This window comes from Sorex araneus, chromosome 5 (genome assembly GCF_027595985.1).
Source record: "Sorex araneus isolate mSorAra2 chromosome 5, mSorAra2.pri, whole genome shotgun sequence".
NCBI classification, from domain to species: Eukaryota; Metazoa; Chordata; class Mammalia; order Eulipotyphla; family Soricidae; genus Sorex; species Sorex araneus.
In genome coordinates, this window is record NC_073306.1 from 73,450,487 (window position 1) to 73,468,175 (window position 17,689).

At 41.8% G+C, this 17,689-nt stretch overlaps 1 protein-coding gene across 1 annotated transcript in view; it reads left to right on the plus strand.

The window, feature by feature from the left end:
- DNAI3 (dynein axonemal intermediate chain 3) overlaps window positions 1-16,913 on the plus strand; it is a 60,161-nt gene extending 43,248 nt beyond the window's left edge. The window contains exons 19-24 of the mRNA XM_004603632.2: window positions 2,719-2,782; window positions 8,130-8,260; window positions 10,735-10,939; window positions 13,501-13,592; window positions 15,722-15,844; window positions 16,427-16,913. Of these exons, the coding sequence (XP_004603689.2) occupies window positions 2,719-2,782; window positions 8,130-8,260; window positions 10,735-10,939; window positions 13,501-13,592; window positions 15,722-15,844; window positions 16,427-16,537 (726 nt within the window). The 3' untranslated portion in view covers window positions 16,538-16,913. The remainder of the gene's footprint in view (window positions 1-2,718; window positions 2,783-8,129; window positions 8,261-10,734; window positions 10,940-13,500; window positions 13,593-15,721; window positions 15,845-16,426) is intronic.
- The last annotated feature ends 776 nt before the right edge of the window (window positions 16,914-17,689 follow it).

Below are 17,689 nucleotides of genomic sequence, written 5' to 3' on the forward strand. Positions count from 1 at the left end.
TTATTTTCACTAAAATGTTGACTTTAATGCCTTGGATTCATATTTAAAATGTTCCTGTACAAGGATAAAAAAATCACAAATTAGGTCTGAATTTTTCTACTAATAACTTATTGTTCAATGATCAAATATATTAAAAGCACCTATAAACAGTGCTAAATACTAAAGATGTATTTATTTGATTCAAAGGATTTGATCATTGGTTATAATGACTGCCATTTTTTATACTTACAGCTAGAACAAACATGATTTCATGGTTATTGGACATTTTCTCTATAGAAAAAATTCTGTGCCAGGTAGTCTTCAAATCATACTGCATTTAATCCCAATAATGCTGAAGGCTGAATTTATTTTACATTTTACAAGGCTCAGATTATACAGACAATTTGAAAAAGCAGAATTACTTTCCCTGAAGTGTCTTCCCAGGCCAGGTCAGAGCTTGGCCTCAGTGCGTGCTATTTTGGTACCACTCTGGAGTCAGTCCAGCTTCCCAACTCTTTTTTTTTTCCGCTATTTTTTTTAGGGGGGGTCACACTGGGTGATACACAAGGGTCACTCCTGGCTCTGCACTCAGAAATTATCGCTGGCGGTGCTCAGGGGACCATATGAGATGCTGGGAATCGAACCCGGGCCGGCCACGTGCAAGGCAAACGCCCTACCCACTGTGCTATCACTCCAGCCCCAACTTTCCAGCTCTTGAGACAGAACTGCCTGCTGGGCAGCATAAGGCTCTGGATTAGAGATGAGTCAACCAGGGTCCTCTCTTCGTACACTCACTGCCCAAGGACCTGACACCTTGACAGCACGATTCACCTCCAAGAAGGGGTGGGGTGGGGAGAAGGGAGTGAGGGGATGGGGGAAGTGGGGGTACATGTAGTTTGTCTGGAGATTGAAGGTTTAGAAGGAACCTGAAAGGTCAAGGTGAGAGAGTCCAATCCTAGGAGAGGTACCCTGAAAACTAGCGGGGAATTATAAAAGTTCAGGACTTGTCAGGAGACAGTGAAAGTGTTTGGTGTGAGAGGGGAAGCTCTGCCTAGAATAGAAACCAAGATGGGGGTCCAAGCAAAAGGCCTTTTCTGCCATGCTAGGCCATCACTTAAATTACTTTCGGTAAGCAATGGTGCAACACCAAGTGTCCATGTGTTCATGATATGGGTTTTGTACCGCCTTTAAAAAATGGTTTTAGGGGCTGGAGCAACAGTGCAGTGGATAGGGCGTTTGCCTTGAACGCAGCAAACCCTGGTTTGATTCCCAGTATCCCATATGGTCCTGTGAGCACGGACAGGAGTGATTCCTGGGTGCAGAGCCAGGAATAACCCCTGAGCGTCATCAGCTGTGACCGCCCCCCCAAGACAAAACAAAAATTGTTTTGAAATTGTGGCAAGTACAAATAACAGAAATGTTCCCTCTTAACCAGTCTAAGCATGCAATTTAGTAGTAATAGGTAGATTCTTGTCACTGAGTCTCCGTGGCCATTGCCCATCTCTAGTGCTTTTCCCTCCTCATGGCTGAATTTCTGCATCCATGGAACAGATCTCCTCATTCTCTCCTGCCCCAGGGTCTGGCAACCACCATTCTATTTTCACACTCTTTGAGGCTGTTCTAGCTCCTATTAGCAGAAGCATATTTATCTTGGAGCACGCCAGAGCTTTTAGCAAGCAATAGTGGGACAATCCCTTTGGGAAGACAAATGACTATGAGATCTTTAAAAAGAAATGAAATCCTGATACCCTCTGCTTAAACAATTCAGTGATGATTTGGTGAAACAAATACAATCTAAGTTTTTAAAACTATACAAGAAAAAAAATAAAAACAACTCTATGAGGAACCAAATCTAAACCTTATATCTTTAAGGCATGTATCCTGCCCATGAGTCACATCCAGTTCCTAAAGCTCAAATTCTTTCTTTGTGGCACCGAGCAACTCACCAACCTCTCTCCCCAACACCCCCAGAATGGAGTTGAGTCCAGCACACTGAACTGGTTTCGAAACCTAGTTAAAAGGAAGTTAAACTCCTAACTGAAGATGGGGGTATCAGACTAAAAATAGGCTGATAAATCTTCTTCAAATCTCTATAGTTCTGTCATTCATGGACTCTCTCTATTCTCCTTCTGTGGCTCTTTCTGCCTCTCTTTGCCCCGAGGTCACTCCACTTTTTCTGGTCTTTAAAATGATTATAAGTAAAGCTAAAATAGTTACTGTTTATGTTACTTGGATAGAACATAGGTCTTTGTTTTCTGTACTCATTTTGAAAAGACAATGATGACCATATTATGAATTCATATTTCTTTTCTTATCCACGAATATTTTTTAAGCCTTGATTGTGTAACATGCTAGGGAGAGAGATCACTGGGTAATTGAATTCACTTTTCTCCTTTCAGTTCACTGGGACAACTTTCTATTAACAAATATTTAACAGTCTGGTCATTGGAACCTGTGTGCATATATTATCTTTATAATTGCCTATATTCTTCATATCACTTATTATTAAATTAAAAACTCAACAAGCTCATAGTTTTGTTATTCAATATGAGATCAATTTTTAACTTCTTCATTCCCTGCTATTTTAAATAATTCTTTGATTAATTAACAATTGCTTTGGGTTACAGTGAGTTACAGTTACAGTTACTGGGTTACAATTCATCTTAGCAATTGAATGCAAGGTCTTTTGTCTCCTAAGTTGTCACTGTATAATTGACCAGGAACCTTTAATATTTTTAGGAAGGTGAAGTGATATACACAGATTGGAAAATGGAAAGAGACCCCGAAACTGGCCGATTTTTACGTAAGTTTTAGCGATGGCTTCACTGAAAAAGTTCATTCTTTATGAAGTTCTGAGTAACTCTGACCTTGCCAACAGGAGGAAGGTATGTGAGATTCCAAATCTACATTTGTTATGCCTGGTGAGTACTATAATTGTCTGTCAATTGGAAACTTATTAGGAATAGAGAACATGGGTCTTACCTAAACCTACTGAGTTTGATCAGGATTTATTTCATCTGTGGAGAAGAAATAGCATTGATCAATACACTCAAGGCTAGATAAACGTCAGCTGCCTTGGCAAAAGGCTGAACCTCCCACGTCTAGATTCCAAAGTCATTCGATGTTTGCCTGGGTCTGTCCATTATCAGATATCTGTAAGTGATGACATATGCAAGGATACTAACCACTCCCTTCATTATCTAAATCTTTTGATCTACTGTTGAGAATGCACATTTGTAAAAAAGAGATGGTATCTATTCTCAAGAAGATTACAACTAAGAATAAAAGTTCTATATTTATTTAACTGATTGGTGCCTGCTCTAGCAAATCAATGAGCAACAGGATGACAAGTGATGCAAGTGATTTATTTAACTTTAATACTTACGTATGGGACTGGAGCGATAGCACAGCAGGTAGGGCATTTGCCTTGCATGTAGCCGACCCGGGTTCGATTCCTCCATCCCTCTCAGAGAGCCAGGCAAGCTACCAAGAGTTTCCCACCCGCACAGCAGAGCCTGGCAAGTTACCCATGGTGTATTTGATATGTTAAAAACAGTAACAACAAGTCTCACAATGGAGACGTTACTGATGCCCACTTGAGCAAATCGATGAACAACAGGATGACAGTGCTACAGTGCTACTTATGTATGAATATATCGGCTGAGTCATTCATAGTTGATTCTGTTATAGTATCTGTCATAAAGCAATATAATTTCAAAGAATTCTTCAGCCTGTTCCAGTCCTGTGGTTCTAAGAGTGTGCTCCTATGACTTGCACATTCTGTTGCTTAAGAATTTGTCAAATACTTTGGCTTTATCCCCAATCAACAGATTTAAAAGTCTGGAGGATATGTCAATAAATCTAAGCTTTAATGGTCCCTCTGATAATTCTGATACAGGTCAAAATCTGAGAATCATTGTTTAGACTAACAAATCTCCAAATGTCATTGCTAATGAATGAGCTTTTGTAACAACTGATTGATTATTGAAGGTCCCATCCTTGTCTTGAATAAATTCAGAGCACTGAGGTTTACTATAATTGCAAATGCTTTCTTAAAAGATTTTCATGACATAAAAATGGGTTTGAATTACATTTCAAAGTATGGAATAATTATTAGTAAATCAAAAGGGTATTAGCAAGAGCCTAATAACCATAAGTAAAGGAAGAAATACAAGAGTGCTGTGTGTGGGATCAGTGAGGGGTTGCAGGTTTGCAGAGAACTGAGTTAGCTGGTTAGTCCTGTGTCTGGTTGGGAGAAGTGACTGGCAGGGGCCAGAGGTCAGAGGTCAGAGGAAACAGCTATTGGGACTCGGGTCTTTTTCTCATATTTTTTTAAATTTTATTTTTTATTGCATCACTGTGAGATACAGTTATAAAGTTTTCATATTTGATCCACCCATGCGGGTAAACCCCGCATACCCCCCTTCCACTCCCCCTCTGCCTGTGTGGCAGACATTTTTCACTTTACTCTTTCCTTACTTTGATTACGTTCAATTTTCAACAAGAATCTCATTATCATTATTTGGAGGTTTTCCTCCACCAGTCAGACATGTTAGATGGCATCAATAGATTGTATGTTTTCATTTTTTAGAAAAGATCTCGCGGCCGCTAGTGCAGCTGTGCAGTTCGGAGTTGTCCCAGTCCTGCATCCCGGAGCCATATTAGTCATTGCTCATTGTCGCTGGAGCTCCATCTGGAGAAGGCATACCGGCTGTGCCTCCTCCGTCTGCCTCCCTGGTATTGCTGGCCCGGTTTGGGGTTTGGAGCAGTCTCTGGCCTGCTGCGCCGCTTACCAGAACACCTGGATTCTTCTCTGTTGAATGCGGCAAGATGGCTTTTTCTCATATTTTATCTCTTCCCCTTCCATCATCCAGAATCAGAGGTATACCTACTTATTCCATTGTTGCCCTTTGACTGGAAACCCAAATGTGGTTGGAAGGAGTGGGGCATTAAGAGAAGGTAAAATGTAACACAAAGGAGGATCAAGTGCTTGAAGAACTGAAATGGGGTTTTCACTTCATTTATTCCTGTGGTTGAGAATTGAACTCAAAATGACATATTGAACACGGTCAATTACACTCAACTTTCTTTATGCCTGTTCATGCATCTCCTTATCACTAATTTATGAATGTTTCATTATGCATGTACTGAATGACAGGCGCCATTTAAGATGATATACCCCAGGGTATGTCTTAAAATGTAATACCCTAGGGTCCAAGTCATGACTTGAATATGCATAGGAGGGCACTGGTGCCTCCTGATCTCAACAATTGTCTTGGGGGTCTTTTCTTCTGGAGCCAAGCTTCCTAAATTGCTTTTTTTAAAAGCCTATAATAAAAGGTCCAGTTCTTTTTGTTAAATCAGTTTTGTCCCATTCATAAAATAACCAATAACAAACTTAAAAACCAAACACTGTATGTTTGAACATCACAGATGTTTATTCTTGGTTTCGTTCATTCATTAAATTTTTAGAGAACCTACTAATAGAGCTGTGCCAGAGAGCTAAGATGCTCTAAAGTAAGTTTCAATGACTTACTTTGACAAATGATGGCACTACATGGATATTAGTGATATGCTTGGAAGCAAACATCAAGTGGCGTGGGATACTGGGAAGGGACTGACTTTCTTAAACTGGTAAAGAAAGGACCCACTGACAGTAGGTCTGTGGCGGAGGGTTATGGACTCTGGTTGTGGGAGGGTGAAGCAGCTTCACAAGTCTAATGCAACAATCACCAGGAGATTTCTTTTCTTTACATTTTTTTTTTTTGCTTTTTTTGGTCACACCCAGCGATGCTCAGGGGTTACTCCTGGCTTTGCACTCAGGAATCAGTCCTGGCAGTGCTCAGGGGACCATATGGGATGCTGGGACTTGAATCCAGGTCGGCCTCGTGCAAGGCAAACACCCTATCCACTGTGCTATCACTCCAGCCCCAGGAGGTTTCTTTTTTAAAAAATTAATTTTTACAGTAAGCAATAGCAGGGGGGTAGGGCATTTGCCTTGCATGTGGCCGACCCGAGTTTGATTCCTCCATCCCTCTCGGAGAGCCTGGCAAGCTACCAAGAGTATCCTGCCTGCATGGCAGAGCCTGGCAAGCTCCCCGTGGCGTATTCAATTTGCCAAAAACAGTAACAACAAGTCTCATAATGGAGATGTTACTGGTGTCTGCTCGAGCAAATCGATGAACAACAGGACGACAGAGCTATAGACAAAGCTACAGTAAGTTTATCCTCACCCACCCCTTAACCCATTTCCCCTACTTCTTCATAGCCACTCATTGATACTTGCCTTATCAATGAGTTGAGTTTTCCATCTGTGCTCTGAAAAATTCTCTTTAAAAAATAATTCTGTTTACTTTTTTATTAATTTTCTGTGAATGACAAAGTGATTCATACTTGGGTTTCAGGAATGCAGTGTTTCAGCACCAATCCCTTCACCTCCACCAATGCCGCCTCCCCCATTTCCCTCCCACTCACCCTCCCGCCCCCTGTGAGAGGAATTGTTTTCAAAACTAACTTTGACATTGTGGCTTCCAGTACTTTGCAAATTGCTTTTCATGTATAGCACTTTACTACCTTTCAACCTGCTTATTGTAATTTTCCTATAATAAGCTGGCCGGGAGGGCTCTGGCATGCTACTTAATAACCTAAGAGCAGCACCATGCATTGTGGAACGGCACACAAGCTTTCACAGAAGAAAGGGAAGGGAAAGTCTCTATAGGGTGAGGACTCTGACACGCTTCTTAGAACAATCCTGCTCTTCCATCACCGTCTTTCTGCGGGGATTTGCAGATGATCCTGCTTCCTTGGGGGAGAGTTGATCAGAGCCAGGCGATCAAAGCGGGGACACCTGAGGAGGCTGTTGTGGTCCTCTGTGGGAGGATGGTGGCTCAGGTGAAGGTGTCACAGAGTGGAATGGGTTGTTTTTGTCAGCTATAACTGCAGGACTTGGAGATGATGCTCACTAGCTGGCGACAATACTAGGTTCTAAGAAATAGGAGCTGCAGTAAAAAGGAAGTGTTGCTGGTTCATTGCACCTTCTTCCATACTAGCACCCATCCTCCCCAGAAGGATAACCATAACAACCTCATCTGCTACCTCTTCTTTCTCCTGCTTCTAATCTGTTCTTCCTGCAGCAGCCAGACAGTTCCATGGAACCATATTGTCTTCTAGAATTAAAAGACTCATTGAATCACTTTGCATATAATCTAAATTCCTTTTTCTATAAAGCCACGATCTAGAGGATGGTCTAGACTCTTTTGGATCTTATTCACTTCCTGTTTTTCATGCTGAGAATATTAGAATGCAGCCTCATTACCTTTCTCAGATGTATAATGACTATTCAATACCTTTCTCCTTAGGATTTTGGTGATGGTTTTGAACCACCAAAATGAAACCTTTCCATTCCACACTACCACTCAGAGAGGATTTTTCACCAGAGATGTCTTTCCTAAACATTCAGCTAAAATTATGACTGTCTTCTGTTGTTTTCTCTGATCATTGATTTTTCTTTCATAAAAATTTCCACATTTAAATATTTTCATTGTTTTATTATTTGGAAGACCATACCCTGTTGTGCCCTGGGGCTGCTTCTGGTTCTTTGCTCAGAGGTTGCTTCTGGCATTGCTTAAGGGATCATTTAGTGTTGGGGATTGAACCACAGCCTCCCTCATGCAAAGTATGTGCTCATCCTTTTGAGTTCTCTCTCTGGACATATTTTTAGTATATGCTTTGGGATCTATTTGTGATGTGTACTCATCTTTTCCACTAGACGAACTAGATGGTAAGCTTCATGGAAGTGGGACCATGTTTGCATATTAACTCTTGTTTACCCGCCCATCAACAATAACTGGGAGTGACAATGCACAGAAGTTTATTAGCAAAATGAATAAGTGAGTAAATTAGAACATGCAGTGTTTCCTCTGAGCCTGAAAAAATGGTCCTGGAGGGAAATTCAGTGTATGTGCCACAGAAAGAGGAGCAGCTGCCCCCTGACAGATGAGCCACTCCTGGGATCTTTGCTTCTCCATTCTCAGATCATTAGTTGGGTCCAAGACCTATCCACCTGCCTATCTCCCAATCTGTATACTGTTCCTTGTGGGAATGAAAGCCATATTATTAAAGATGAAAGATGACCTTTTCCACTCCAACAGCAAAGAAGCCAATGAACCTGTATGCCGTCCATGATGGATCTGTCCACACGGTTCAGAGGTCACCTTTCTACAAGGACATCATCCTCACCATCGGTGGATGGAACCTGGCCATCTGGAAAGAAGGGGTTACTGTGAGTTGCCTGAAACACAGAGCAGTGGGGCGTGTGGTCCTTCGTTACTGAGAGACACAATACGAACACAGACTGTTGTGACATAACAGTGCCCAGGGGACACTTTTAGAGAAATTGGAACAGATGGTCTGGGTTCCAGCTTGTCAGCAGAACCACTGGGAGTCTTTTGAAAATGAACCATTTGCTTTTCTTTCCCGAGGGGAGCTAACAGACCTTACAAACTCCTTGTTCTCTGAAACCTTTGAAGGTCTTTTCTTGGAAATAGATTGTGAGGCAGCTGACTTGGATTTGTGCTTTTTTTTTTTTACCCCCTTCAAATACAAGATGAGGTGCTGATTTTGCTTGAGGCCCAAGGAGAAACAATAGGCCTGTCAACTTTGCTTCTGCGTGAGGAACATGTCAGAAGGCTCCAAAAGGGGAACCAAGAAAGCTGAGGGGCACATCACCAGGCAAGGAATGTGTCAGGAGGCTCCAAAAGGGGAACTGAGAAAGCTGAGGGGCTCATCACCAGGCTGACCAGAGACATGAATAAGCCATAGGGAGACAGTCAGAATAAGGAAAGGCCTAGGGCCAAGCTGATAAACAAAACTGAGGAAACCTAGAAAGACAGACAAAATCCCGTGAGGCAAGAGTGTGGGAATTGGTACTTTTAATGGGAGTACAGATTAATATGTTACTTTGGTGAGCGATTTTAAGATGATTGAAACCTGAAATACATAAATAAGTATTTTCCAGGTACAGTGTGTCTATTCTTTGAATTAATTACATGTGTCTTTTGGATAAATTATATAAATACTACATGAATTTTATTTAAGTAAATAACAGAGGTTGCAAGTATGGCTCAAGTAGTAAAGCACAGCATGCTAAAGTAGCAAAGTAGCATGGGGGAGGCCTTGAGTTTTATCCCAAGGGGAAGAAGAAGGGGGAAGGGAAAGTAGAGGAAGGGAAGGGAAGGAAGGGAGAAAATATTCTTTGAACTAACAGTTTTGCTTCTGGAGACTGTACACAAATCCTAAAAAAAATCAATGTGTATGACTATGAACCAGTTTGTTGTTAACTGTCAACTACTATTTCAGAGAGAAATTTTACTCTCTCTGACATACTTGTGTATGGTCTTTTAAAAAAATAATGATGGAGGGGCTGGAGCAATAGCACAGATGGTAGGGTGTTTGCCTTGCACACAGCCAACCTAGGTTCGAGTCCCAGCATCTCATATGGTCCCCTGAGCACCGCCAGGGGTAATTCCTGAGTGCAGAGCCAGGAGTAACCCCTGTGCATTGCCAGGTGTGACCCAAAAAGCAAAAATAAATAAATAATATTGATGGCATAGAGTTAAAGAAAATTTAGGAAGATTGTCCAAAGATTACATAAGCATCAGGATGTTGGTTATCCACAAAAACAGAAAGAGCTGCCTGAGGTGACAAGAACAGGCTTAGAGTGTCCATGAATTGTGCCCTCCTCTGTCTCCCACTGGATCATTCATTTCTTATGCGTAAATGGAAGGGTAGGAGACAGCTCTGTGGATTAGTCCAGGCCCCATACGAGTAAGTAGATAAATGAATAACAGGGTTGGGGTGAAGTACGACCGCAGGAAGGTGCATTCTGATCTATTCCTACTAGAACTTCCCAAAGGAGTTAGTAACCTCCACAAGAGAGAAAAGATCTTGAAATCTCTTCCGAACAATATTATAAGCCATTGAGTGCAGCTCACAGAATTGGCTTTTTGTTTGCGTTTCCTGGCCACCTCAACTGTTTTCCATGGGAAGCAGACACCTGACAACAAAATAAAGGTATAATCATCATAATCTTTATTTATTTATTATTCCGTCACCTCCACAGAAAGAGCAGTGGGCTTTAGCAGTAGTTGTTTAAAACCATCAACAGCCCACCTGGAAGATTCTTATTTCTTCTAAAAAGCAATCATTAAAGGACTAGAAAGGGGCTGAACACAGCTTTCCATGCAGGTGACCAAGGTTCAATCCTCAGTACCACATAATGCCCAAGAGTTAACCCTGAGCTCAGAACTGAGAATAACCACAACCTTTGTGGTCAACCTCTGAAAGTCACTAAAATAGGGGCAACAAGATAGTGAGATAACATACAAGAGAAGAGCGATGACATTATATAAAAGCCCTACAAGAAAAAGGAATGACAAGTCCTAATGGATCTAAGTTTGCTGTTACATAATTATAGTCATGGGATTTGGACTTGAAGTTGTGGGAAATATCTCTCTTATAGTAGTAAAAGCGTTTAATTTGTTGGGGGCTGGATCAATAGCACAGCGGGTAGGGCGTTTGCCTTCCACTCGGCTGACCCGGGTTCAATTCCCAGCATCCCATATGGTCCCCCGAGCACCACCAGGAGTAATTCCTGAGTGCATGAGCCAGGAGTAACCCCTGTGCATCGCCAGGTGTGACCCAAAAACCAAAAAAAAAAAATCTTTTAATTTGTCTTTTTGAAAAATGTGTTTTAAGGCTGGACCGCTCCTTCAGTCATCCTGTTCAGCAAAAAGGTATACCTCAGGGCACTGGTCCCTTACTAGGCCTGGAGTCTTCTATGTTGGCCGAGAAGATGGATACATTGACATCTGGGATCTCTTGGAGAAAACTCATGAACCAGCCCATTCGCAAAACATTTGTATAACTGTCATTACCTTCATCAAACCCTGGACCTTCTCTGGTATGTCAGTTCTTAATTAATAATTTTAGGTCCTTTTGTCTTTGTTTTTGTAAAACTTAGGAACCATTGTAGACATTTTCCTAGAAAAATCTCCATTCTTTTCTCAAGTTTTTGTTTCCCCTCCTTTTCCCTCCCTTCCTTCTCTTGCAGGTTTTCCCTTCCATTCCCTTCCCATACCCCCTCCTTCCTTTATCTCTTTAAACCATATGTTAGATGCAGCTTTAGCTTCCCTTACTGTTTTCTTTACCAACAATTGTTTCTGAAGTCAGCCTTAGTATATTTTTAGTTGCCAAGAAGAAGTGATTTTGATTCACACAATGTGAAAAATAACCTTCTCATCTTCTCCAGGTCACATAGAGTAATTCCTACATTTTTGTGGCATTGTTTCTGCTTCATTTCTGAATAGAATAAGTTTTTTTTTTTTTTTTTTTTTTTTTATTTTTTTTATTTTTTTTTTTTTTTATTTATTTTTAATTAGAGAATCACCGTGAGGGTACAGTTACAGATTTATACACTTTTGTGCTTATACTTCCCTCATACAAAGTTTGGAACCCATCCCTTCACCAGTGCCCATTCTCCACCACCCGTAAACCCAGTGTCCCTCCCACCCACCCCAATCCCATCTCCCCCCCACCCCACCCTGCCACTGTGGCAAGGCATTCCCTTCTGTTTTCTCTCTCTAATTAGCTGTTGTGGTTTGCAATAAAGGTGTTGAGTGGCCGCTGTGCTCAGTCTCTAGCCCTCATTCAGCCCGCAACTCCCTTCCCCCACATGGCCTTCGACTACAATGTAGTTGGTGATCGCTTCTCTGAGTTGACCTTTCCCCGGAACGTGAGGCCAGCCTCGAAGCCATGGAGTCAACCTCCTGGTACTTATTTCTACAGTTCTTGGGTGTTAGTCTCCCACTCTGTTATTCTATATACCATAGATGAGTGCAATCTTTCTATGTCTGTCTCTCTCTTTCTGACTCATTTCACTCAGCATGAAACTTTTCATGCCCATCCACTTGACTACAAAATTCTTGACCTCCTTTTTTCTAACAGCTGCATAGTACTGAATAGAATAAGTTTTGAATCTCCAATTTTTAACTATCTCAACAAATTTTAAATATTGTAACATTTTGTGGATCTTCCTTGAACAATACCAAGCAATTTCTCTTCCTGAGGTCAAAGGACTCTTTAAGGTCATTTATCTATTTAAACTCCAAATTAACTATGAAGGGAAATAATGTATTACATGGTAGCACTGTCTGTCAGTATAACAAAGCAAGCAAAAATCAAAGAATGTGTCTGTGGAAAAATAATTTATCTCTTGCATCGCAATCTTTGTTTCAGCAAAGTCCTATATTTTGTGTAAACCTACGACTTCTGCATTTGTAAAAAGTTGTAAAAAAATAGATAGTCCAGCAGGTAGGACCTTTGCCAACCTGGGTTTGAGCTCCAGCATCCTGTGTGGTCCCCTGAGCATCCTCAGGAGTAATCCCTAAATGCAGAGCAGGAGTAACCCCTGAGCATCGCCAGGTGTGAACCAAAAAAAAAAAAAGTTTCTCTCAAAGGGCTGGAACATGTGTATTATATGAGGTAGGCTCAAGGTTGATCCCTGATCAATGTGGCTCCACAACCACAGTCACCAGTGTTGGTCCTGGGGGCCCCAGCCCCACAGGATCTGAGCAGAACCTCCTCACCATGAGCACCAAACTGTCAGTCTGGCACTACTGGGCAAAATATTGCTAGGAGTAGCCTCAAGGCACACAACCTCGAGGTACATCCTCTTAAACCCTATATTATCTCTCTAGCCCCAAGAAACATTATGATTAGAGATTTAATTTTCAGAATCTTTAGTATTCCAGCCTATCAAGTGCCTTGCCTTATAGGTGACCCAGTATTTTCCTGTCTTTGTTATAAAACATCGCTTCTGAGTACCCAGGAGGGCTTAGAAGCCTGGGATTGAGCCATCTGAAAGAGACCATCTGAAAATTAGAAGGGAAACAACCTCACATGAGGAGCTATAGAATTAAAATCCTCAAGCACTTTTATGTTTTGTGTCCATTTTAAATGATCAAGGAAGCAATTTGTTTTTATAATAAGAAAACTGGTTCTGGCTGTACCTTTAAAATCCATCTGAGTAATGGTGGTGTCTTTCAGAGTTTTCCTTTTCTTTGGCAAAAATTAGCTTTGTGATTTATCTCTGAAAGTCTTTCCATGTGTTGCTCCTAATTTTTTTCTCAAGACTACACAGAAGTCCCAGCCACAGGAAAGGCCAGGCTTAGTCAGAAGCCAACTCCTTATTTAGACACCAAGAACACAAGGTCTGTTGTGGACAGAGTGGCTGACAAAGGCTCAGCGGCTTAGCTTTCATTTCACCAAATGGAAAAAATGACTTTTATATGTTAGCCTTCCCAATCACGAACGTCTGTGAAAATGGGAAGATCATTACAACCGCAGCAAATCCTTTGGGAAACCATGAAACAACAAAACATTTTATGCTTAACCTCTTAGGTGACTTTCGGAGTGCCGAATTGCAGTTTTTTTTACCCCATTTTCATTTTCTTCATCTTCCAGCTAAGCAGCAGTTTGTAGCCATAGCTGATTTTTATGGAACACTGCATATACTAGAAATTCCTTGGTCATTAAGTCACGCTTCCTCCAATGAGGTCAGTAGCTTTTGGCTTTGGGGATTTTTCTGAACAGATGTTGCTGAGTTGGGTTTCAATAGTGTATTTAGAAACGACAACATTTGGAGAAGAGAGTGGAACAATAGTTCCACTATTGCCTTGTACCCTGCTAACCCAGGTTCGAGTTCTTGGCATTGCATATGTTACCCCAAGTACTACTAGGAGTAATCCCCGACTACAGAGCCAGAACTCCCGTGTACTTCTGGGTATGGAAACTTCTTCACACAACCCCTCCAAATAGAAGTGACAACATTTTTGTATTAATGAGAGAATTAAAGAATGTCAGGGCCATGTAGACCACAACATCCTGCCACAGAGGTGGGGGGGGGATAAGGTGGGGGGTGATGGGAGGGATACTGAGAACATTGGTAATGGAGAACGGGTATGGGTGGAGGGATGGGTATTCGATCATAGTATGACTGAAATGTAAGCACGAAAGCTTGTAAGTCTGTAACTGTACCTCACGGTGGTTCATATCACTGTATCACTGTCACTGTCATGCCATTGCTCATCAGTTTGTTCAAGCGGGCACCAGTAACGTCTCCATTGTGAGACTTGTTACTGTTTTTGGCGTGTTGAATATGCCATGGTAGCTTCCCAGGCTCTGCTGTGCAGGCAAGATACTCTCTATAGATTGCCAGGCTCTCCAAGAGGGGCGAAGGAATCGAACCCAGGTCGGCCGCGTGCAAGGCAAACACCCTACCTGCTGTGTTATTGCTCCAGTGGTGATTACGGTGATTCATAAAAAATAATTATTATTATAAATAAATAAATAAAAATTAAAAGAATGTCAGGGCCAAGCTTATAGCTCAGTGGTATATAGCCCAGTAGTAGAACATTTGCTTTGCATGTGTGAGGCCTAGGTTAGTTCTGTACATTGAAAAACAAACAAATGAGACACATAGTTGTAAATAAAGGGATATACCCTTTTCACCTTTTCCTCTCTGGAGAAGCCTTTTCTTTCTTGGATACATATTTATCTTTCTCTCTTCTTACATTTCTCTAAATTTCTTTCAATAAAAATGATATTTATTCATTAAAAAATAGAAAAGAAAGTATGAATTTCTGTAGTATGGCTTAAAAAAAATAAAATCCCTGTCAAGATCATACGGAGCAAGGCCAAGTAAAAGAAGCTCAGATTTAGAGAACTGGTTTGTGGGTTCATAATCTGAAAATGATATTTTCCACTTATAACCAAAGCCAAGGATGCTTATTTCAGTTCTGCTCTTTCGTGGAGAGCCCTTACTGGCATTTTCACTCATCTACGAACAGGAGTGTTTAGTTGTATAGCTAATGTGCACGTAAAAAGAGCAATGAGTATATAAAGATCAACACAATCAGGCCCACGTGAAACATGCAAGCCCCAGCATCTGAGACCAGACACTGACAGGCTGGGCCTCTCTGTCCCCGCTCACCTTACCCAGGCTCTGCTGGTTTTTTCCTGCTGTAGTGTTATATCCACACACTGTCACACTGGGTAGCGGAACTCATCTTGTTCCACCTACCATCTGTACTTTCCAAACTTCATTGTTATTATGAAACTTCCCTATTTCAGAAGTAGAAGGAAGGAAAGGAGTTGGGGTGGGCAGGGAGCCCACCATGGGCTGGGGAGACAGCTATAGAGTAAGGGCCCATGTACCTACCTGCACAGAGACCTAAATTTGGTCCCTGTCCTTGAGTGTGGCTGCCTCTGGTTCTACTGGACCTGAGCCTCACCACATCTCCATGAGGTCCAGTTGCTCAAGTATCACTGGGAGTGGCCCCAAGAGCCCCTGGGCACTGTTTGGAAGGTTCTCCCCTACCACACACACACACACACACACACATAATACACAAAAGCAATCCTTGACTATTCTAGGAAGAGTGAAGTGTTTTGTTGCTTTTCCCTTCCAAACTTATTCCCTTCCTAGAGCTCTCCAATTTACAGATCCCTACACCTTAGCACAGTGGCCCCCAATGGAGAGAACTCCTCCAGCTAAGAGAACTCCTCCTGCAGATGGAGTAGCAGGTCGGTGATCTGCCCGATGACTGACAAGTGGCAGAAGTTCTTCAGAGCCTTGAGAACATGGGCTGTGCACCTGGGCTCCATTTTCCTTTGTTCCCAACAGGTATCAAGTATGAACTACTACTTTGAGAGAGAAGTCAAGCATCTGGAATATGTCGAACAGCGCAAACTTATTCGTAAACAAGAAAAGGTTGACATGGAGCTCGAAAATGAGAAGAAAAAAGTTGTAAGTTAAGTTTCAGAACCCACATTTACTATATATCTGTTTGGCTTTGTTCCGTGGCTTTGGTAGAAAACCATGCCTTTCATCGTCTCCCCTCACCCTCTCTCAGAGCGCAGAGAGATGTTTGCTGGGACTTTTGTTTTGACTTTGTTTGAGGGGCTCTCACCCAGACAGGATACTCTTGTCTCAATTCATAGGGATTGGATAGTGCAATGTGTTAGGGGGTAGGGAATGCAAATGGACTCTGCCTATTGAATATCTCTGGCTCCTCCTGCACCCCCACCAGGGTATTTATCTGATTGTCTGTCTTGCCCTCATTAAGAACCACTGATTGGACACTGGAGTGTGCTCACATTCCTCCCTCTAGTTCTCTACTCCTCTCCACCCTTCTTTCCCCCCCCCCCCCCGAGCCTGGACAACGGCTCCCCCTCACTGTGTAAGAGTCCTCCCACCCTTTTGCACACCCCTTCCAGAGAGAATTATGAGGTCAACTGCTGTAAAACACCCATTTCTCATCGTTTGGTACTTCTGGTTGTCAAGGTTGTCTGGTTTACAAGGGATGATGTGCTCCTTTTCTTCCCCTAGAGAACATATGTGAAGTCCAAAGAACTACTCGAAGCTGAACTGAAAATGGACTATGAAGAGTACTTAAGTCTGGAACGGTCCATCCTTGTGAATCTTGGCCTGTCCAAGTAACAGAGAAGTAATATATTAAAATGCAGGGAAGCAATCACGGTGGGGTTGGCAGGGACTCTATAGAACTTTCTTTTCTTTTCCTTTTTTCCTTCTATTTGCAGTGCATGGAATTGAACTCAGTCTCACACATGCAAGACATGTATTCTACCACTGAGCCACATTTCTGGGTCTTTTTTATTTTTATTAATTATTTTTTTATGTTTCATATGCTAACACACTGCACATTAAATTGCTTTATTTATAAAGATTAAACTTTATTTCTGTGCTGTTAAAACCTTTGATTTATAACAATATGATATTTGTTTCAATTTCTGGACAACAGAGTTCCAAACCTTGTACTGAATATGAAAAATACCAATAATAAAACTGTCATTTTCGTCCAGTAATGTGATGCTTCAGTTTGCTTCAGAATTTCTCCATCCCAGCCCTCAACTCTAATCCAGACTTATTTGTTTCAGACTGAAGCAGAAATCAAACTTTGCTGCCAATTACCCAGGTGGCTTTTGTGGTTGTCTTTTCAAAAGATTGTTTCTCTTGAACCACTGATCAGGATCAGATTGCATGGTCATATGCCAATGAAATAGCACAAATTGAATCCAGAAATATGTTGGCTTTAGAGATAGAGAAAGAGAGAGAAAAACACCTTTATAGGTTATTCAGGGAATGAAAAATTACTTTAGCCATAGAAAACAAGTCAGTGATTGATAAAAGGAGAGACTTTATGTACAAAGTAAATGCAGAAGAACATTTGATAAAATATAACATCCAAGACCAGGGGCAAATTAAAAGGATTTGAGCTAACATCCTGAGATCTGTCCGTGGCACCACAAGCACCTCCCTCCCACACCCAACCAACACTGCTGGTGGTCCACAGCCTTGTGGGGCCCTAAGAAACACTCATCTCTAGTCTTCCCAAACAGCCAGGCTGAGTGTTGCTCAGAGTGATCCCTGGGCTCTCTGAGTACTGCTTGGATGGTATAACCCTCTCCTAAACCTAATACTCATTTATAATAGAATAAAAATTAATTCTTGGTCCTGACCCCACATAAGGCTGTCTTCACCAGGCAACTCAGAGGGGGTGGGTTGAGTTTCCCTCCCCACTCCAGCAGAACCCCGGCAGCCAAAAGTGCAGCCATGCTCATGGCTGCTCTA